The sequence below is a fragment of the Dasypus novemcinctus genome, chromosome 29 (assembly GCF_030445035.2).
Source record: "Dasypus novemcinctus isolate mDasNov1 chromosome 29, mDasNov1.1.hap2, whole genome shotgun sequence".
Taxonomy (NCBI): domain Eukaryota; kingdom Metazoa; phylum Chordata; class Mammalia; order Cingulata; family Dasypodidae; genus Dasypus; species Dasypus novemcinctus.
This window is the reverse complement of record NC_080701.1, coordinates 129,694-152,331: the sequence shown is the minus strand read 5'-3', so window position 1 is coordinate 152,331 and position 22,638 is coordinate 129,694. Positions and strand designations below refer to the sequence as shown.

General features: G+C 44.1%; 1 protein-coding gene and 1 long non-coding RNA gene across 2 annotated transcripts in view; one reads left to right on the top strand and one right to left on the bottom strand.

Moving 5' to 3' along the window:
* Positions 1 to 3,124: 3,124 nt before the first annotated feature.
* SLC25A4 (solute carrier family 25 member 4) lies at positions 3,125 to 7,060 on the bottom strand. The gene is given in 6 exon segments (XM_004457796.5): positions 3,125 to 3,401; positions 4,162 to 4,302; positions 4,679 to 4,700; positions 4,702 to 4,806; positions 4,808 to 5,167; positions 6,848 to 7,060. Coding segments are annotated over 6 exon segments (897 nt in total). The 5' UTR covers positions 6,959 to 7,060; the 3' UTR covers positions 3,125 to 3,243.
* A 129-nt stretch (positions 7,061 to 7,189) lies between these two features.
* Positions 7,190 to 22,638, top strand: part of LOC105746055 (uncharacterized) — a 58,672-nt gene continuing 43,223 nt past the window's right edge. Inside the window, exons 1-2 of the long non-coding RNA XR_011647739.1 lie at positions 7,190 to 7,576; positions 9,253 to 9,292. This is a non-coding gene — a long non-coding RNA (uncharacterized lncRNA). The remainder of the gene's footprint in view (positions 7,577 to 9,252; positions 9,293 to 22,638) is intronic.

Sequence of the window (22,638 nt, the reverse complement as noted above, 5' to 3'; positions counted from 1 at the left end):
TAAGAGCAGAGACTACATCATGCTTTTCTATCTGCTACAGCATTCAGGCTAGTGTGAAAACTGTGTCACTTAATATGTTGCAAAGTGATTGCAAAAATGGGGAAACTAAACTGGAGTCAACACATTTAAAGACACTCTGGTAAAGGGCTGTGTTTTAGTTAGCTAGACTGCTGGAATGCAGTATACCAGAAATGGGTTGGCTGTTTACAATGAGGATTTACTAATTTATCAGCTTACAGTTCTGAGGCACAAAAAGCTCAGATCAAGTCTTCACTGGATGATGCTTTTCTCCCCAAGGACTGGCTGCTGGCGCTCCTGGATGGCAGCGTCTGCAAGTCTCCCTTCTCTTCCAGGTTTCATTCCTTTCAGCTTCTGGCTTCCTCTAGCTTCCTGACCATCTGTCTTTCTGTATCATCCGGTTTATAAAGGACTCCAAATAGAGGGTTAGAACCCCCTGGGGTCACACCTCACTGATGTGATCTAATCAAAAGGTCCCACCTACAACAGGCTCATACCCACAGGGACGGATTAACTCTAAGGACATGATTTTTCTGGGATCTATAAAAACCTCAAACTACCATAAGCTACAAAAATTAAAAACAAACCTAGAGAACACATAAAAGTCCTATCATGCCAGATGTTTTATGTGAAACACGTTATAGGTTATAGGTAATATTAATATGTACTTTAAAAGCTCTAATATTTTATCATGGCATTGCTTTAAAATTCTGATATTCAGGAGAAAGAGAAGTAGAGATTTAAGGCATAGTACACTTTGTAAAATTTTATACAAGGACTTGAAAATTGAATTCAGTAGTCTTACATTGAATTTAAGACTAATGTCCGCAGCCAGCACTTTTTATCCTTTACATGGTACGACTTCATGCTTGCCCTGCTTCTCATTTCATCCTTCACATGGTAGGACCTCCTGATGCTTGCCCTGCGTGTTCAGTGTTCCACCCAAACTGGAGAGCAAGCCTTTCTCCAGAAATTCTTCGTTTCTCTGACTCCGCACTTTTCAGAGGCACCTTTTCCTCATCCATTTTTACATTCAATCAGTATTTATTGAACAGGGATAGGCAGTGAGAAAGAAAAGGCATTGCTTGTGGCTCTCACTCAAACACTTGAGCCATATCTGCTCCCGAGATTTAAACACAAATAATTAAGGCAATTAAAAAATTATTATCCAATTATTACCATTATGAGATCAGCCCTGGGTCATCCTCCACAATTTTCTCAGATGTTTAAAAATAAAGTGGCTAAAAGGTAGATGCTGATAGGTGAGGCCTTAAGGGAGAAAATACAAAAAAAAAAAAAAAAAAAATGAAAAGGACTTTTTTGGGGGGTAGTTGGCAAGAGGAGAGGTGCATTTAGAAACGAGGTTGTGGAAAAAGGGGGCTAAGGAGAAATTCCTGCTGGGGACACCCAAGCATCTGGCATTCAATTCCAGTTGTTACCTGAATGTCACGCAGGGCAGTTTGCACAGCTGTGGCACCTCCACCCCTAGATAACAGCTTTTCATCAGAGCTGCGGGGGTTCCTGGGGCATGAAGCAGGTGCTTGAGACAAACCTTTCCTAAGCACCTTAGAGGCTGGTTCGCAGGAAAGGGCGGCCAACACTGGGTCCTACACAGAGTGTAGATGAAGTGTACTATTTAATACTTTAGTTCCATGCCAGGGAGGACAGAGTTGAAGACTAGAGAAAGTCTTGGTTACTGGTCGAACTGGGAGAAGGACCCACCGCTGCTTCTTGTCAATTCCCTACTGGTTTTCCTGGCCTCCCCTTGTCCCTCGAGGCACAGGTTTGAGAAGCCTGGAAGGCCAGCCCTACTTTTGACAGACCCAGTAGATCGGCCTCTGTTGGCTTCTCTACCCTATCTTCTCCCATCAGCAACAACTGGGATGAAAAGCAGTGTGAGGACAAAGTATCCAGGAAGGCCCTCCCGGCACACACTTGTTACCTGGCCTTGGCGAGATGCTATTCTTCTTTCTTTCTTTTAGCCCTTTTAGCCTTTTCCATTGGCAGAGATATCTCCTACACCAGGTTAAACCGAAAAGAACAGATGGGTTTTTATTGGACGTAGTGAAAAACTAAGAAGAATGCACCCCTCAGAAAAATCACGTACAGGACGCCTGCCTTTGGAGTTGGAATGCAGGGACTTTTACCATCTAAATCTTTATTAACTAACTGGTATTCTGGGCCAAAAGTGCTTAATTTCCAACTTGAAATTTTAACTATCTTTTTCTTGCTCACAAATCAATGCCAGGGAAATCCCAAACTGACTTCTTCTGTATGTCTTGATAAATTGTTACAGAAAAGGAAAACTACTGACAGATACTTTCTCTCCCGATGTATCTAGATGTAGCTATTTTCTTCTTGGTCCACCACCCACCACCCCCTTGGAGGCTGATGTCTATGCTTTTCCCAGCCCTACTCAACCAAGATGCGTTGAATTAAACATCACATGATTTAACAATGCCAATTCACTCTTCTTTCCCACTCCCATTTAAGCTTCCCTTAAGCTGAGTTCATGTCTTTTTGTATCTTCCACAGAGCCTAATAAATATGTGGTGCTAGCCTGATAACTGAGTTTCAATGAATATGGTCCACTTGCTATAAAATTCTTCACCACAGTTCTCTAAAAGTACTAAAACACTTCGTACTCATGTATAATTCCTGAAACCATGATGTAAAGCTTTTAAAGAATCTCAGGATTCCTGAAGACTACATGAAAGCGCATAAAATAGAGCTGAGTTAGGGAAGCCCTGATGCACTTCATGCCTACATCATCATTAGAGGAGAAAAGACAGTACATAACTTGCTTAAGTTTGAAAACCTTAACTTTAAGCATGGTAGGAACTCCAAGTCTGGCCACAGGATTATTAAATAAATCATGCCCCCCAAAATACACATTTATAATCTCATTTTAAATCCATTTAGCAATAAGAATTCAATAAAATAGAGAATGTGTATTAAGTAATCTTTATTGATGTTTCACATTCAGTTACTTTATCAGTTCTTCAGTTAATTTTACAAGTATGATAAGTTATATTTGCTGTGGGCCTTTAAATGTAAAATAAATACAAAATACCTTTGTGGTTCAATGCACACTCAGTGACGCATTTTTTTCTGAGGTATTCCTTTCAGTCTGGTTCTATCCCAGATCTCTTTTCACTTCCCCTAGGAAAGGTCTATTAAACCACACGATGGCTGTGGAACCAGTGAACTTGAGTTTCCACTACATTAGACAAATTTCTTGATCTCATCATACAACACCAGCACAAAAGCACCACCCATGCCTCTCAGCACATTGGACCAGGCACCTTTGAAGAACGCTTTGGCTCCTTCATCTTTTGCAATCTTCCTCCAGCAGTCAACTGTCCCAGAGTACATAATATCAGCTGTGGAAACAGATGCTGGTGAGGGCTCTGTAATTTGGGGTGGGCAGAGACAGCTGCACAAGTCAAGCCCCGTGCACCCCCAGCTGGCCACCGCCTTCCCTGCCTTGCCATTTCCACTCCTTCACCTCAACAGCAAGGGATGCACCTGGGCAATTAGCTGAACACGTCACAGGCTGTCCAACCATAAGACAGGAAGGGATCAGGGTGGAGGGGCGTGCGAGGCTGGGGGGTCCTGTGTTTATGGGTAGGATGCTGAGGCCTTGTCTGGTTGCACAGTTAAAGTGAGCATGCAACCATTAGATCTAAGCACATGAAACCGCCAGCACTGAATTGTTTTGACTTTCAAAATGACAGCTTCAGCCTATAGAAGATAAAACTCTGTCACAGCGACTGCCTCAGGCCGTCCTCCTCTCTGTGAAAACACCCAAACCTAGGACCCCTTTGATAACTAGATAAATGGAGCAAGATTAGTTTTCAATAAACTAGTTAACTGCTTAATTATTTCCCCGCACACAGGTCCTACATGGGCCTAAGACCTCTATAGCTGGACACTTAGATACCTGTCTATAGCATTTCTTAAATGAAAAGGAGAAACATTTTTTTCCTTTAAAAATAGTTGAAAATTTAAGGGAGTTACATCTTTCTTCCTCAGTCCTTATCAAATAATTTTAACAATCTAGACTAAGGGAATGAAAGGCGCGGCGGGCAATGTTCTGGGGCAGAAGGTCGGGAGGTGCAGAGGAGCAGGTCTCAGGCTTACCCCCTTTCCGGCCGGACTGCATCATCATCCTACGGCGAACAGTGTCAAAGGGGTAGGACACCAGCCCCGCGACCGCCGTCACGGTCTGCGCAATCATCCAGCTCACGATGATGTGCACGTTCTTGGGGTCAGGCAGCATCCCTGCAGGAGAGCCAAGAGCCAGCGGCGGTGAAGGGACCCTCACCCGGCTCAGCAAGCCCTCTGGAGACGCCCCACAAACAAGCCGCCAAAACTGGGTCCAGGAAAGCTGAGGTTCTACTCAGTACACAAGGTGCGGAATTTGCCCCATGCTCCTCGAGCAACTGATACAGCTGTGCCAGGAGGGGAGCTGGGCTCCCCTCCTCTAAGCTTAACCCAAGGCCAGAGCTTCAGCAGAGGGGAGGGCAGAGGACAAAATGGGGCTACCGACCACACCGCCCCACCCCATTCACAAGCCTCAGTGTGCCCCAGGATCAGGGCGACGCCGAGGGAGAGCCCTCCGGGTTCCAGCCGCGCTCCACCACCCTGGCCCCCTCACCCTTGGCAGTGTCGTAGACCCCCGAAGTAGGCGGCCCTGTAGATGATGATGCCTTGCACGGACACGTTGAAGCCTGGTAGAGGCCGCGCCAGCCCGTCCGACTTGAAGATCTTGGTTAGGCAGTTGCCCCAGGCCGCTGAACTCACGCTGGGCGGCCCCCTTGCCCACGTCGGCAGCCAGCCTGGTTCTGGCGAAGTCCAGCGGGTAGACAAAGCAGAGGGAGGTGGCCCCGGCCGCCCCGCCGGAAGCCAGGTTCCCGGCGAAGTAGCGCCAGAACTGCTTATGGCGGTCCACGCCACCCAGGAAGATCTGCTTGTACTTGTCCTTGAAGGCGAAGTTGAGGGCTTGGGTGGGGAAGTAGCGGATGACGTTGGCCAGGTTCCCCCTCCAGAAGGAGAGGAAGCCCTGCTCCTTGGGGATCCTCACCACGCAGTCGATGATCCCTTTGTACTGCTTCTCGGCCGTGATCTGCTTGCTGGCATGCTGGACCTGGGGGGCAGAGGACAGCAGGGCAGAACGGGCACCGGAGGGCGAGGACTGGCACCTCCGCATTTCCTTTTGACAAACTCTGTATGGGGAAATGTGGCAAACTGCTAACAGGTGGTGAATGTGGGTACCTAAATGGGATATGTTGGTACTGTTTTTTTGAAGTTTGACGTAAGTTTGAAGTTATTTTTAAATAAAATTTAAAAAAATATTTTAAGAAATGTATGAGGAAATCAAAGTTTCCTATGGCTAGAAATATATTGGGAGCTTACTGGGAGAGAGAAATGAATAAAGAATGATCTGTGTCCCCAAAGGGCTCTTGATTTAAAGGACATAATGGGCAGGAGGTGACAATTCTTCAGTTCCATCGGAGAGGAGGATCTCTGAGCAGTGGCTTTAACATAGAAAGTAGAATAAATTCATTAGGCATTAGAGCCTGAAACAATTCAAGCAGATTATCTGGGTAATCAATCATGGAGGGGTTTCTTGCTGTTTGTTAGCAGTTTGTTGGGGTCTTTGTTGATAATTCTGGCTTAGCAGTATTGACTCCCAGGTTGGGGTATTCCTCATTGAAATGTGGGCAGGTGAAAGCGGAATAATTCTAAGCTGTTCAGGGCCAGGCAGGGTAGGAGAAATCTGGGTAGAGAATGAGTAAAACCATCTGACTTTATTCTGAAAATTGTATCTTAATTCCTCAAGCTTCGGTTTCCTTACCTATAAAACGGGAAAAAAGAATACCCATTTTATAGAGTTTTTATAAAGATAAATGAAATAATATTTACATCAGCCTACAGCATAGGGCATGGCACAGTGTAAGCGAGTTCTTAATAAGGAGTAATAATTATTTTGATGTTTTTGTTGTAAAACGTTTTGTTGCACTGCAGGAGGACAGTGCAAGGGATACTGAAAACTAAAAGGGGAGCCGGCCTACGCGGCTGGGTGGAGCGCCGCGGCTGTCACGCGCAGGACCTGGCTCGCTGGCTTGCCGTAACCCGACTCCGGGTGGGTGCCCATATTTGGACACCCGAACGCGGGCGCCACCCGACACCAGGAATCTGCCACCGCCGCGGGACCTGCCTCCGCAGAGGGCACCTTCCCCTTGGCGCGGGCCGCGCGCCCGGGCCTCGGCCTAGCGCAGACCTCCCCGGCCGCACGGGCCTCCTCACGGCGCCCGGCCCTGTCCCCGTCCGGCCCGCGCCCGGCCCTGCCCGCGCCCTGCGCTGCGCTGCGCTGCGCTGCCCTGCCCTGCCCTGCCCGCACCCTGCCTTACCCTGCTCTGCCCGCGCCCGGCCCTGCCCCCGCGCCCTGCCCGCGCCCGGCCCTGCCCGCGCCCTGCGCTGCGCTGCGCTGCCCGCGCCCTGCCCGCGCCCGGCCCTGCCCGCACCCTGCCTTACCCTGCTCTGCCCGCGCCCGGCCCTGCCCCCGCGCCCTGCCCGCGCCCGGCCCTGCCCGCGCCCTGCGCTGCGCTGCGCTGCGCTGCCCGGCCCTGCCCGCGCCCGGCCCTGCCCGCACCCTGCCTTACCCTGCTCTGCCCGCGCCCTGCCTGCGCCCGGCCCGGCCCTGCCCTGCCCTGCCCTGCCCTGCCCGCGCCCGGCCCGCACCCTGCCTTACCCTGCTCTGCCCGCGCCCGGCCCTGCCCCCGCGCCCTGCCCGCGCCCGGCCCTGCCCGCGCCCGGCCCGCACCTGCAACAGCAGTTTGACCCGCTCGATGGGGGCGACCGCGGTCTTGGAGACGGCGGCGGCTACGCCGCCCGCCAGGAAGTCCTTGAGGAAGCTCAGCGCCTGGTCGCTCATGGTGCCGCCGGCGCGCACAGCCGCAGGTCCGCGCACTCGCTCTCGGTCCCGCGCCGAGCCAGCCGCCGCTCCCCGTCCCTGCGTGCTGCGAGGGGCCCCGCGTCTCCCCTCGCAGCCCCCTTATATCCCCCTCCCAGTCTCTCGCGAGAGGAGGAGGGACCCCGGGCCGGCGCGCAGCGCGCATTGGCTGGGCAGGTGCGCGGACGGCCCCTCTCCGTCCCCCTCCTCTACAGAGGGCATCGGGGGCGAAGGCGCTTCGGGAGGCAGGGGTGTGCCGGGGACTGTGCTCTCAGCCTGGGACGTTTAAAGGGCAAATCGCTGCTATCTGCGCCGCCGAGCGAGGGAACACCGTGTCACCAGCTCGTGGGACGCTGTATTTATAGCACAGGAGCCTTGGGCCGCCGGCCTGGGCACTGACCCGGAGCCGAGCCCTGGAGCAGGGCTTCGCCGGGGCCTGCGCGGGACTTCTCGTGGCCAGGGGGTTCAGACCGTTTTTAATTCTTCTTCCTGGGAACACCGTCCCCACCAGAGCTCACTGCCTGGATTTGGGCTCTTCAGAGTCGTGCGCTCTCGCAAATGAATTAAATCCTCCTCTAAACACCGGCCTCACCTGATTCTGTGAGTACCGCATAAATCTGGCAGCCCGTTCAATCACTCATTCTGCTATCAATTATGTATGTGCTTGGCACTCAGTGCCACCAGGAAGCGCCAGGTGCAGGCAGCCACTGGCTCTAGCAAGTGTGTGCGTAATTTCTTTGCATTCCTGGAAGGCCAGCCTGCCATACTTTGCCTGGAGAGCGCAGTGACTCTTAGAGCAGGGACGTCCTGGGACACTTTCTGGCCCCGAGGGCTCGCCTGTGCCTGGCTGCTCGCAGTGGAGCCTCAGTGCAGACTTCCCATCAGAGGACGGACACGAGCAGAACGTCGGCGCCTTGGCTGCGTGTGCCTCGCAGAACACCCGAGGCTGGGGCGGCACGTGCCGTCTAGTCCTGACGCGGGTGGCAGCTGGTTTTTACTCTAAACTCTGCACACTCAGTTCTCTGTGTCTGTTTATGTTTACCTGTAGTTTTGACAAAATTTATTCGTTTTTTTTCACAAGCTTTTTTTTTGATGCTTGCAGAGTGAATGCAGGCATCATATGCGGTGTTTATTGAGGTGCAACTGGGTGTCACCTGAGTCTGCAGACTTTAGTAGAGCAGAGGTCACTGGTTGGGTGCCAGGACCACAAAAGTATGCGTTTATCAAAGGTTGGGACAGGCCGGAGCTAGGAAATCCAGGAGGGTTGTATAACCGCTAGGGAAGTGCAGAATGGTTGGAGGGCAGAGCAGGCAGAGGTAGAGAATTCAGAAGAGAGAAAAAAAAAAAAAGCCATTTATACATTCATTCAGCAAACACTTGTTGTACATTTATTGTGTGCCAGGGACTAGGTTTGGCCCTGCGGATTTAATGTAAGATATGACCTGGTCCCCAAAGACCTTCTAATTCAGTGGCTGCAATAAATCACTTTTGGTTTATTAATAAAGCTCTTGTTCAGCTTTATCACAACTTCATATACAGATTTCTGTGGATCAAAAAGTCCACATATTAGTCTACATTATTTTTAATTATAATAGCATACTGTATTCCATCCTGTTAATGTATAGCAGTTCCTTTTTTAAAATTTTTAAATTAATTTTTTAATTAATTTTTTTAAAAATATGAGGTCTCCATATATACTCCCCACCCTCCTCCCCCTACTCCTCCCCCTCATAACAACAACCTCCTCCATTATCATGAGACATTAATTGTGCATTAGGGTTGTTTCATTACTAAAAATAGTGCTGCTATAAACACCCTTTTGCTCAAACTTTGTTTTCCTTTTAAATTTTTTCCTTGCTATATGTCCCAAAGTAGAAAGGATAGACCAAACGTTTTTAAAGTTTTGTAGCTCCCACTACATACTGACAAATTGTTTTTCAGAAGTATGTAGCTCACCAGCAATGCTGATGGGCTTTTGTTTCCACAGACCCTCCTCCAATACTGCTTTGGAAAAAAAACAAAAAAGCACCTTCAAGTTTTTTATACCATTTATGAGTTCTAATTTGCATTTCTTTAACTGCTATGAAACTGTGTTTTCCACGTGATTCAATTGAACCTGGAAGGGTTTTCCTTTTGTGGAAACTTTTAATCTTCCTTGACCAATTTTAGAGTTAAATCAGAAAATTGATCTGTGTTTATACTCACAATAATTCGTACATATTTTTGGCTACAAGTAAGTGTTGGATATTTTCAATTTTTTTTTCTTTTTTTTTTAGGTATTGGGGGCCTGGGATTGAACCCAGGATCTCATATGTGGTAAGCCAGCCCTTAAGCGCTGAGTCACATCAGCTTCCCTTATTCATCAGTTCCCCGGAACTGAACCTGGGACCTCCCATGTGGGAGGTGGGCACTCAATTGCTTGAGTCACATCTGCTCCCTAACTTTCCTTTTTTTTAAAAAATTTACTTTGTACATTTGATAATTGGAAATATAAACAATTGAAAACTAAAAAGAAAACAGTTGAATAAAGACAGTTAATATAATATAATATTATATAATAATATACAATATGTTACACAGTATATCTCGTCCATAGTAACACAGTCACACATGTATTTGTCCTTTTGTTTCTGGCTTGCTTCACTCAACATAATGTCCTCTAGGTTCTTCCATGTTGTTGAATACTTTGTGACTTCAGTTCTTCTTACAGCTGCATAATATTCTACCATGTGAATACACCACAGTTTGTTTATCCACTCATCTGCTGATGGACACCTGGGTTGTTTCCAGCTTTTGGCAATCATGAATAACGCCACTATGAACATCCATGTGCAGGTGTCTGTTCATGTCGCTGCCTTCAGTTCTTCTGGGTATATGCCCAGTAGTGATATTGCAGGGTCACATGGCAAGTCTATTTTCAACTTCTTTAGGAACTGCCAAACAGTCCTCCACAGTGGCTGCACCATTCTACATTCCCACCAATAGTGAATAAGTGTTCCTATCTCTCCACATCCTCTCCAACACTTATAGTTGTCTGTCTTTTTAATAGTGGCCATTCTCATAGGTGTGAAATGATATCTCATTGTAGTTTTTATTGCATTTCCCTAATCATTAGTGATGTTGAGTATTTCTTCATGTGTTTTTTTTGCCCTTTGTATTTCTTCTTTGGACAAATATCTGTTCATGTCTCTAGCCCATTTTTTAATTGGATCGTTTGTCTTTTTATTGTTGAGCTGTAACATCTCTTTATATATCGTGGATATTAAGCCTTTAACAGATATGTGATTTCCAAATATTTTCTCCCATTGAGTTGGCTGTCTTTTCACCCTTTTGACAAAGTCCTGTGAGGTGTAAAAAGGTTTAATTTCGAGGCGGTCCCATTCATCTATTTTTCCTTTAATTACACATGCTTTGGGTGTAAGGTCCGAGAAACCACTACCTACTACAAGTTCTTGAAGATGTTTTCCTACATTTTCTTCCAGTGGTTTTATGGTCCTGGCTTTTATATTTAGGTCTTTGATCCATTTTGAGTTGATTCTTCTATAGGGAATGAGATGGGGATCCTCTTTCATTCTTCTGGTTATATATATCCAGTTGTCACAACACCATTTGTTAAAGAGATAGTTTTTTCCCATTAACATTAACTTGGTAGGTTTGTCAAAAACCAGTTGACGTATAAGTGAGGGTCTATTTTGGGATTCTCAATTCTATTTCATGGATCAATGTGTCTATCTTTATGCCAGTACCATGCTGTTTTGACCACTGTAGCTTTTTAGTGTGTTTCAAGGTCAGTCAGTGACATTCCTTCCATGTTGCTCTTCTCTTTTAGAATGCTTTTGGCCATTTGGGTACACTTTCCCTTCCAAATGAATTTGGTAATTGTCTTTTGTAATTCTGTAAAGCAAGCTGTTGGGATTTTGATTGGTATTGCATTGGGTAGGATTAACATCTTCCCAATCCATGAACATGGAATGCCTTTCCATTTGTTTAGGTCTTTTAAATTTTCTTTTAGCATTATTTTGTAATTTTCTGCATATAGGTCCTGTACTTCTTTGGCTAAATTATTTCCTAGGTATTTGAGTCTTCCTATTGCTATTGAAAATAGAATTTCCCCCCTGATTTCCTCTTCAGATTGTTCAGTAGTAGTGTACAAAAACATTACTGATTTTTGCATATTGATCCTGTATCCTGCCACTTTGCTGAACTAATTTATTAGTTCAAGTAGCTTTGTCGTGGATGCTTCATTATTTTCTAAGTGCAGGATCATGTCATCCACAAACAGTGAGAGTTTTACTTCACTGTTTCCTATTTCTATTTTATTATTCCTTTTCTTCTGCTTCCTTTCATGTTGGTTTTGCTGTTCTTTTTCTAGTTTCTCTAGTTGTCAGTTAAATTCTTGAATTTAGCTCTTCGTTCTTTTTTAATGTAAGCATTTACGGCTATAAAATTTTCCTCTCAAGACTGTTTTCACTATATCCCATACATTTTGATAAGGTGTGTTCTTGTTTTCATTTGTCTCTATATACTTACTGATTTCACTTGCAATTTATCCTTTGACCCACTGATTATTTAGTTGTGTGTTGTTCAGCCTCCAAACATCTGTGAATTTACTTTTTTCCTTTCTATTATTCATTTCCAGTTTCATTCCATTATTATCCGAGAAGGTGCTTTGTATAATTTCTATCTTTTTATATTTATTGAGAGCTGCATCGTGCCCTAACATGTGATCTATCCTTGAGAAATATCTTGGGCACTTGAGAAGAATGTATAGTGTGCTGTTTGGATGCAGTGTTCTGTATATGTCTGTTAGGTCTAACTTGTTTATCATGTTGTTCAAGTGTTCTGTTTCCTTGTTGATCTTCTGTCTAGTTGTTCTATCTAATGATGTGAGTGATATGTTGAAGTCTCTAGCTCTTATTGTAGAGATGTCTTTTTCTTCCTGCAGTTTTGACAGAATTTGTGTCATGTATTTTGGAACACCCTGGTTAGTTGCATAGATATTTATTACAGTTATATCTTCCTGGTGGGTTGTCTGTTTTACTAATGTATGATGGCCTTCTATATCTCTCATAACTTTTTTACATTTAAAGTCTGTTTTGTCTGATGTTAGTATAGCTACACCTACTCTTTTCTGGTTTGTATTCATGTGGAGTATCTTTTTTCAGCCTTTCGCTTGCAGCGATTTTGTATCCCTGGTTCTAAGGTGAGTGTCCTGTAAGCAGCATATGGATGGCTTGTGTTTTTCTTTTTTTCCATTCTGTCAGCCTGCATCTTTTCATTGGGGAGTTTAATCTCTTCACTATTTACTTCTACCACTTTATTCTTTGGTTTTCATATGTCATATCATACATATTTTTGTCTTTTTATTCTTTTGGTTATCCTTTCTGATATTCTTTCTTCTATACTCTCCTCCAAGCCTGTCTCTCCTGTCTTTCCCTTTCAGGTTCTAAGGTTTCCTTTAATATTTCCTGCAAAGGTAGATGCTTTTTTACAAATTCTCTTAGTTTCTGTTTGTGAATATTTTATACTCACCTTCAGATTTGAAGGACAATTTTGCTGGATAAAGAATTCTCACCTGGCAGTTTTTCTTTTTCAGTATCCTAATTGTACCACTGTCATCTTGTCTCCCTGGTTTCTGAAGAGAAATCTGTGCTATGTCTTACTGGGCATCCTTGTATGTGATAGTTTGCTTCTCCCTTGCTGCTCTGAGAATTTCTTCTTTATCTTTGGCATTTGACATTCTGAGTAGAATGTGTCTTGGAGTACGTCTATTTGGATTTAATCTGATTGGGGTACGGTGCACTTCTTAGACATGTCAATTCATTTCTTTCATGAGAGTTGGAGAATTTTAAGTTATTTCCTCAAATACTCTTTCTGCCCCTTTTCCCTTCTCTTTTCCTTCTGGAACTCCCAGGACGTGTATGTTGTTGCATTTTGTTTTTCCCTTCTTTTCTCTCTCTCTTCTTTCTTCTCTTCAATTTTAGCTGTTCTGTCTTTGTTATCACCTATTCTTTCTTCTGTCATTTTGAATTTGCTGTTGTATGTCTCTAATGTGTTTTTAATCTCATCTATTTTGTCATTCATTCCCATTAGCTCTGTTACTTTTCTGTTCTAGATTTTAAATTCTTCTTTGCACTCAATGTCTTCTTGATGTTATTTATCTCTTTAACCATATTGTCTTTCAACTCATTAATTTGATTTTAGAAATTTGTGCATATCCGGCTGATTAGTTTTCTCAAATTCTGTGTCTCTTTTGGGGCTTTGATGTATTCCTTCTTGTGGGCCATGTCTTCCATTTTCTTAGTGTGGCTTGTAGTTTTTTGCTGATATTGAAGCATCTGATTAGAATGTACTTTATTCAGATGTTCAATTTTTTTCTTTTGTAGGGATTTAGTGGCAGGAGGTTGTTTGTGTCCAGTGCTGTTTGATTTTTGGCTCTACCTGGATTGTTAGGATTATCCTGCTGGTTCCTCAAAACTGGGCACTGGACCCAGTAATTGGTTGTAGACTTGCTTCCTAGGGCCTTGGGGAGGGAGGGTGTAAGGGCCAGAAAAAGCTTCTCCTATTTATTTTTAATTTTCTTGTGTGTACTTCCTTGGTCTGGCAGCAGATGGCGCTCTTTGGCAGCTCTCAGTTCAATGCCTGGTTGGGGTGTATTTGTTGCAACACAGACTGGGTCAATGTGACAGAGCTTCCTGCCTGGAAGCTAGGAACCTTCTAATTCAAACTTCTTCAGAGGCAGTTCTCCAGCCTTCTCTGGCAGCCCCCTCCCTTTTCCTGGCTGGGAAATATTTCCACTCCCTTCTGAATCCTCAACAATCAGTCCTGGTAGTAGAGAAGAAGATTGGGAGGGCCGTCCATCTTTAGCCCCTTGCCTGCTGCAAGGCAAACAATGGCGCGACCCCACCCAGCCCAGACGGGCTCCTGGGCACAGCAGACCAAATAGTGGGTCAGAAGCTGAGGCAGCCTCAGGCTGTGTCCCTCTCTCCCCCCTTTCCTGGGGTGCTAGATTCCCGGGGCACCCTTTGTCTGTAGCCGCAGGCCAAAATGCCCGAGGATTCTAAAGTGTCTTTAGTGCAGGATGGGTGCCAGCAGCAGCGGCTGGTTTCGTCTCAAATTTCGTCTTAGCGATTTCCCTCCTTTGTCCCTCTCTCCTCTGGGTGGTGTCCAGCCTTCGCCTGGTGTCCTAAACCCTAGAAGATCTTTTTCCAGGCTGTTTCAGCCTGTGCTCTAGTTATTTTTCTGGAGGAGAGAAGAGTCCCAACCCTTGCCTTCCTTTTGTTATATATATATTTTTTAAACAGTGTTAGACCAGATCCATATTATAATGATAATACTTCATGTTTTGATGTAAATATATCTCTGTTCCATGCCCTTTATGTTTTATGGTAATTATTTTTTAAATGTCTAACACTACATTACATATTTAATGAAGTATGAATCCACATTCATTTTGTCTATACCATTTCGGGTAGCCCAATAGTAATTCTTTTTTTTTTACAGATTTATTTATTTATTTCTCTCCACTCCCACCCACCTCCCCCTGTTGTCTGCTCTCTGTGTCCATTCACGTGTGTTCTTGTGTGTCTGCTTATCTTCTCATCAGGCAGCACTGGAGATATATGTCTCTTTTTTTGAGTCATCTTGCTGCGTCAGCTCTCCGTGTATGCGGCACCACTCCTGGGCAGGCTGTGGTTTCACGTGGGCCGGCACTCCTTGCGTGCAGCAGCACTGCGCATGGGCCAGCTCACCACACAAGCCAGGAGGCTCTGAGTATCGAACCCTTCGACCTCCTATATGGTAGGCGGACGCTCTGTTGAGCCACATCCGCTTCCCCCAATAGTAATTCTTAAGTAGATATTTCCTTCTCCCTGATTCTAGTTTTCTGATATTTAATAGCTTTAATTTATGAAATCACCATAATCACCATAGGATGGCTTGTTTATTTCTTCATCATTCTTTAAAAAAAAAAACTTATAAAAAAAAACAAAAACAAAAAACAAACAAAAAAAAAACTTATTCCACCATCCACCTAAACAAATAAATTATTTTTGCTTATTTGTCTGGATTTATTTTTCTATCAATATGTTCTATTATTTAAACATTACCAGGAGATTTTTAACAGACATTGCAATTTAAAATATTAAATTAATTAATATTTACTCAAGAAGTATTATCACCTTTGTTACACTTAATTTTACCGATCAGAATCCTATGTGATGTGGGGGCATTTTCGGGACTTGGAGTTGTCCTGGGTGGTGCTGCAGGGACAGTTACCAGACATTGTATGTCCTCCCATGGCCCACTGGGTGAACTGTGGGAGAGTGTGGGCTGTGGTGTGGACCATTGACCATGAGGTGCAGCGGTGCTCAGAGATGTATTCACCAAATACAATGAATGTCTCATGATGATGGAGGAGGTTGTTGTTATGGGGGGAGGAGTGGGGTGAGAGGGAGTGGGGAGCATATGGGGACCTCATATTTTTTTAATGTAACATTAAAAAAATAAAGACAAAAAAAAGAATCCTGATATTTTCTAAATGAGAGCTATATATCCTCCTTACTTCTCTCTAGTTATCCTATTATTTAGGGAGCTCTGTAGCTGGAATCCTACACAAGAGTTTTTCCATAGAAACCCTTACCCTTTCCTCTCCCTCCCTAGACTTTCTCAGAAGAAAGAGGCCTCAGCTGCCCTTGATGCACGAGGTGCCGCCCATCACAAGATCCAGGAATTATTTACACAGGCAGGGGAGAGAACGGGGCTGAGCAGAACGAGAAAGTACCTGCCAATCCCTTTGTGGCTTTCTGCCGACGTGAGAATGGACAAAGGCATCTAGGAGATGAGAGAAAACTGCTTTCATTTATGGCATGGTATCCTGGAGGCAGAGGGGTGGGAAACAAGGATAGGATATTGAGTTACTCTTTGGATTTTTTATAGAAGCTTTTAAAGCATCACTCATTTATAAATTGGGAACAGGGAATGGATGCTGCTAAAGAGCAAAAATCAGAAGAAATAAGGAAAAACACAAGAATTTGCTGATGGTGGTAATAAAGTGGTGCTTGTGAGCAGCTGTCTGCCTAAAACTTAGGAATTAGAACGTACTCTTACTCTTTGTTCATGTGGCAAATGTTAGTTATAAGCAGAGAGGAATGAATCTGAAATTTTCTATTTTGATCATTTAAGGCCACGTATGAATTGCTGAATTTCAGTTAATCTCATTCACATTGATGCATTGCTTCAAGACAGCACCCTGGAGGGATGGAGTGAAGTCTAGATGGGACAGGACTCATCCTGTCAAGATTATGCCAGCTGAGGAAGCAGGAAAATTTGCCAAGAGACTCTAGTCAGTGTTGTTGTAGGCTAGGAGCCAAGGAATTAGATATATGCCAGGTCCAAAGTAGTAAGACCAAGTTTAAAAAACAAACGAGGGAAGAGCTGTCGGTGACATGTGCAAAGCCCATCTGTGGGCTTCCAGGAAAGGTGGTGGAGAAGGTGGCTCCAGAACTTAGTCCTTCTACCAAAACACCTATTAAATATTCAAAATAACCATTTTAGGGAGTGGATGTGGCTCTAGCAGTTGAGTGCTGGCTTCCCACATGGGAAGTCCCAGTTTTGGTCCCTGGTGTCTCCTAACAGACAATAAAAACAATAAGCAAAGAAATGAAAAAGCCAACTGAGGGGAGCCAATGTGGCTCAGTGGTTGAACACTGGCTTACCACATACGAGGTCCCAGGTTCAATTCCCAGCCCCAGAACCTCAAAATAAACAAACAAACAAAAATATACACAACTATTTTGAAACTGCCTAGGCCAGAAGAACACTGTACAGCCCCCAGGGAGAGTGGGAGGAAGAGACTGATAAATTATGGTAAGGAACAGTAAGCGCTCTTTCCGCATGGCAGCTACCAGCCCCCATCTGCCCCTTTTGCAGCAGGCTGACACAGAGTCCAGTCCCTGGGTAGCTTGTTGGTGACAGAAAGGGATGTAAAAGCCCTTTTCCCTGAGAACAGGGGTGGGCACAGCTGATCACTGATCACAGCTTCTGATTAGTGAATTTGGATCACTGGGGGCCTGATTCTGAGGGCAGTTTTGGTTCCAACCTGCCTGGACAAAAGCGGTGGGGCCATGGTTTCAGCCCTCTTGGAGGCAGTGGAGACTTAAAGATGCTGTACTTCCCCAGAGCTGCAGTGCACAATGAGCTGAAGGGCTGCAATTGCTGGGCAGGCCAGGGAAGCTCAGCTTTGGGGAGCCGTCAGAGAAGCTCTGGTGCCCTTCCTGATTCTGTCCCCAGGGCACTTTGGAGCTGCTCTGTGCCCCCATCATGGATTCCTGGCCTTGTTTTGACTGGGGAATACTGACTTGGGAAAGTCCTCTACAGCATGGCCTTCCTCCCAAAGTTTGCCCTCCAGGCAAAAGCAGCTTGAGACAACAAAAGGAGTGTGACTATAGAGGCACACCATCTGAGAGAAAGGCCTGCCAGCTTCCAACACCTGGGAAAGGGAAGTCTGTCCCCTGGGAAACAGGACAACAAAATTCCTGTAAATAGGGGAACTCCAAAACAACTAACAAGCAAAGTCCAGGATGACAGAGGACCAGAAGGACAGGGAAAAGTCTGTGCGCTGCACTCCCCTTAGGCAGACCTTCCTGATAGCGGGCTGAAGCTCAAGAAAATCACTGTCTTACCACCAGCTGGTTATAAAACCAAGAAACAGACATCCCAGGGAATAAATCCCAATACAAGAGTACAGAGAAAGAGGAAATAATGGCCCATACAAAGGAAGAGGAAAAATCCAGGAAACACCAACAAAAATGAGAACGTGGACATACCATGACCTTTCAGTCAGTCAGCTAGACATTCTGTGTCGTTACCTCAGGGAAAAGAAAACATCCAGGAAGCAGAAAAAGTGAAGTCTATTCTTGGCATTTAAATTTTCTAATTCAAGTGTAAACTGTGTATTTAGTAGAATGCCTAAAGGCAAGAAGAGCTTCCTGCCTAACCCACTCTTCCAAAGATTACATGAGTTTTTCAAACTTGGGAAGAAGGAAGGAAGACAGAAAGTAAGGAGTGAGAAGTTAGTGTGACTGTCCGAGGAAGAGTGTCCTGTATCCTGCCCCAGCCCAGGGGCATCAGGATCCCAGGGGAGAAGTGGCTGTGGTGTGTTAGGTACAGAGCTCCCAGACAGCTGCACAGCATTAATCCAAGCATGGAAAGGAGCAGTAGAGCTAAATCCAGCCCCACTAAGTTTCTCCTGCCCCCGTGTGGTATGGAAGCAGAAGAATAACGATTTGTGCCCACCACCACCAGTCAGCTGAGGGCAAGGTAGGCCTGGAGAGCCATGATGGGGGATGAAGGATGTGTCAATAGTGACCTTGACACAGCAATGACTGAAGCACAGAAGAAGGGTACAAGAATGTGGCAGCGTATGCCAGCACGGATGGATGAAGACCAGACAACATGCCTCCCCACAAGCTTGGTACCATAGAACCCCTGTAAGTAAGACATAATTCACTGGAAAGTAATGGAGAGAAGAGGGGACCCAAATTGCTTCCACCATGTACTAGTCAGCATTCTCCAAAGAAACAGGACCAAGAGGGTATGTATGTAAGTATGTATTAAGAGATTTAATATAAGGAATAGAATATATATAAGGAATTGCTTCACATGGCCATGGGGTAGGCAAGTTCAGATTATATAGGGCAGGCTATAAGTCCATCTGAATAAAGATGATGCTGAAGTCCTTAGTCCATATTTCCCAGGGAGAGCTGGTTGGTTGGAAATGCAGCAAGAGCCAGTGCTGAAGTTGAGGCAGAAATTCTGACTTCTGAAACCCTCAGTTCTGGCTTTTCAGACCCACTGATTGGACAAGATTGCCCACAGTGCTGAGGGCCATCTCTTGTTGATTGTAGATGAAAATCCCACCTATGAAATACCTTCACAGTAACAATTAAGCCAGTGTTTGACCAAACAACCCCAAAATAGATATTGGATTATGTTTGTAAACTGGTCTGTCCCTCCAGGCATATTATATTAGATTATATTGGATTCAGAAGTTTCACTTTTGTTTGATTAACTAATGATTAATGCTTTGATTGGGCCACTTCAGTAGGATGTTGCCTCCCCAACACCTTGTTGGGTGGGGACTCATAGAGAAAAAATATGGCAGAGAACAGAGTAGGAGTTCTTTATGCTGGAGCCCAGGAAGTAAGCTCACAGAGGAGCAGAGAAGGCTTGATTAGACATGGCAGAGGCCCTGGGAAGAGAGATGAGCCATTTGCCTGAAGGTCTACAGCTGGCCTTGGAGAAAGCAGAGCAGCTCTGCCCAGAGAGAAACAAGCCCTGGGAAGAGAGGAACCCAGGAAGCCTGAACCCTAGCAGATGTCAGCAGCCATCTTGCTCCATCACATGGCAATAGACTTTGGTGAGGGAAATAATTTATGCTTTATGGCCTTCTATCCCAAATAAATACCCTTTATAAAACCCAACCAATTTCTGGTATTTTTGCCTCAGCATCCCTTTGGCTGACTAATACACTGATTTTCTTTGTTTGCCAAAAGGGTGCTGATGCAAAGTACCAGAAATCGGTTAGTTTTTATGATTGGGATTTTTTTTTCAAAGAGTTATTCATTTATTTGTTTGTTTGTTTATTTATTTCTCTCCCCTTCCCCCTCACCCCCCTGCCCCAGTTGTCTGTTCTCTATGTCTATTCGCTGTGTCTTCTTCGTTTGCTTCTGTTGTTGTCAGTGGCACGGGAATCTGTGTTTCTTTTGTTGCGTCATCTTGTTGTGTCAGCTCTCCGTGTGGGCGGCACCATTCTTAGGCAGGCTGCACTTTCTTTTGCGCTGGGCTGCTCTCCTTATGGGGCGCACTCTGCGCGTGGGGCTCCCCTACACAGGGGACACCCCTGCGTGGCATGACACTCCTTGTGCACATCAGCACTACGCATGGGCCAGCTTCACACGGGTCAAGGAGGCCCAGGGTTTGAACCACGGACCTCCCATGTGGTAGACGGACGCCCTAACCACTGGGCCAAGTCCGCTTCCCTGATTGGGATTTTTTGGGGACTAAAAGGTTACAGTTCCAAGGCTGTGAAAAGTCCAACTCAGTGTACCATAAAAGGTGCTTGCTCACTGAAGTCAGCTGCCAAGTGTTGAAGCCTGATGGCCCTCAGTCTCTGCCCAGGTTTTAACCTTCCCCTCCATGTTCACCCTTTCCTCTAGAATCTGTGGGTCCAACCTCTTGAGGCTTCTTGCTGAAGTGACCCTGTAGTCTTCTATCTCCTGGCATAGGGCTTGTTTCATTCTGTGCTGCCTCTATCAATCTTGGCTGTTCTTCTCTCTTCCCTATTTCAACTGTAAGCGATCAGGCAAATGGCTCATCTCTTCCCTCAGCTGTCTGAGCCTTTCTGTCACATGGCAGGACTCTCTCTTCCTGTGTGTCTGTCTGTCTGTGTGGTCCATTTATATCAGACCCAGCAAGGGGGCGGGGACTCAACCTGAGTCACACCTTGCTGTTGTAATAGAATCTAAAGCCCTAAAGCAATCCAAACAGGCAATCTAATCAAATGCCCCTCAGCTGACTTTAATGAAATAAAAGGGTATGACATCCAGAGGAATAGATTAGTTTACAAACATAATCTTTCTCTTTCTGGAATTCATAAAATAATCTCGAACTGACACACTGATTGTGTCTCTTTACTAGAAGTTTTGTTGCAATCTTCTATTTCTTTGTAATCAATGTAGGTAGTTTTGTGTTTCTAAGAATTTGTTCATTTCATCTAGTTATCTAGTTTATTGGCACATATCTGCTCATAGTGTCCTTGTATGGTCCGTTTATTTCAGCAGGTTCAGTAGTGATGCCACCCATTTCAATTGTGATTGTCGTTATTTTTTCTTTTCTATGTTATGTTTGCTAGTATAGCTAACTGTTTTGTCAATTTTATTGACCATTTCAAAAAAATAAACTTTCAGTTTTGTTGACTTTTGCTATTGTATTTTGTTTTCTAATTCTTTTATCTCCACTCTAATCTTTATTTCCTACCTTCTCATGTTGGGTCCAGCTTGCTCTTCTTTTTCTAATTCTTCCAGTTTTGTGGATATTTCTATGATTTTAAATCTTTCTTCTTGTTTAATGTGAGCATTTAGAGTAACCTATTGTTTATTTACTAGGATGTTGTTTCCACATATCTGTGAATTTTCCATTTCTTCTTCTGTTATTGGTTTCTAGCTTCATTACATTGTGGTCAAAGAAATATACGTTGTATTATTTCAATATTTTTGAATATATTGAGACTCTTTTTGATGACTCAACATATATTCTATCCTGTAGAATGATCCGTGTGCACTTGAGAAGAATGTGTATTATGTTTAGTGTTGAGAATGTGTATTATGTTTATGTTGAGTGTTCTATATATGCGTGCCAGTCTAAATGGTTTATTGTATCATTCAAGTCCCTTACTTCCTTATTGGTATTGTGACTAGATGTTCTATCCAATGTTTAGAGTGGTGCGATAAAGTCTTCTACTCCTACTATTAATGTGGAACTGCCAATCTCCCTTCAGATCTGTCAGTATTTGCTTCATATTTGGGGCTCTGCTGTTAGTTGCATATGTATTTATAGTTGTGACATCTTCCTGTTGGATTTCCCCCTTTATCAGTATATAATGATCATTGTCCCTTGTAACTGTTTTTTACTTCAAGTCTATCTTATCCTCTAGTAGTATAGCCCTGGCTCTCTTTTGGTTACTACAATAGTATATTTATTCTATCCTTTCACCCTTAACCCACTTGTATCTTTGCATTTAAGGTAAATCACTTGCAGACAACACATATTTGGGTCATGCTTTTTTATCCATTCTACCAATCTTTGTCTTTTGAGGAGTTTAATCCTTTTCAATTTAAAGTCACTACTGATAATACAGGACAGTCTTCTGCCATTTTGTTATTTAGCCTTTGTAAGTCTTATACCTTTTATGTCTCTCACTTCCATTAATCCCTACTTTTATATTCGTTTACTTTTTTGCATTGTACCTTATTGAGTTCCTTCTCATTTCTGGGTGAATATATTTTTAAAATCTATTTTCCTTTTGTTTACTTTGGGGTTAAAATTTAACATTTTAAATATGTAACAATCATTTTTGGTTCTAAAACAGCTTGCTTTAATAAAATGCATCTATACTTTTCCTATGCCCTTTTGTAGCCCCACTATTTTTTGTACTTGTTACTACTTATATCTTCATCCATTGTATGTCCAAAAACATAGATGTATAATTTTTTTTTAAAGGAGGTACCAAGGATTGCCAGATTATATGACAATTCTAAGGTTAGCTTCCTGAGGAATACCCAAACTAGCCTCCATAGTGGCTACACTATTCTATATTCCTACCAGAAGTGAATAAATTTTTCAATTTCTCCACATCTTCTCCAATACCTGTAGTTAATTTTTAAAAAAAATAGCAGGCAATCTAGTAGGTGTCAAATGATCTTTCATTGTAGTTTAATTTGCATTTCCTTAATAGCTAATGATGCTGAGCATCTTTTCATGTGGTTTTTTTTTGGGCATTTGTATTTTCTCTTTGGAAAAGTGTCTGGTCAAGTCTCTTGCCCATTTTTAAAATGTCTTTTTGTTATTGAGTTGTAGAATTTCTTCATATATGTTAGATATTA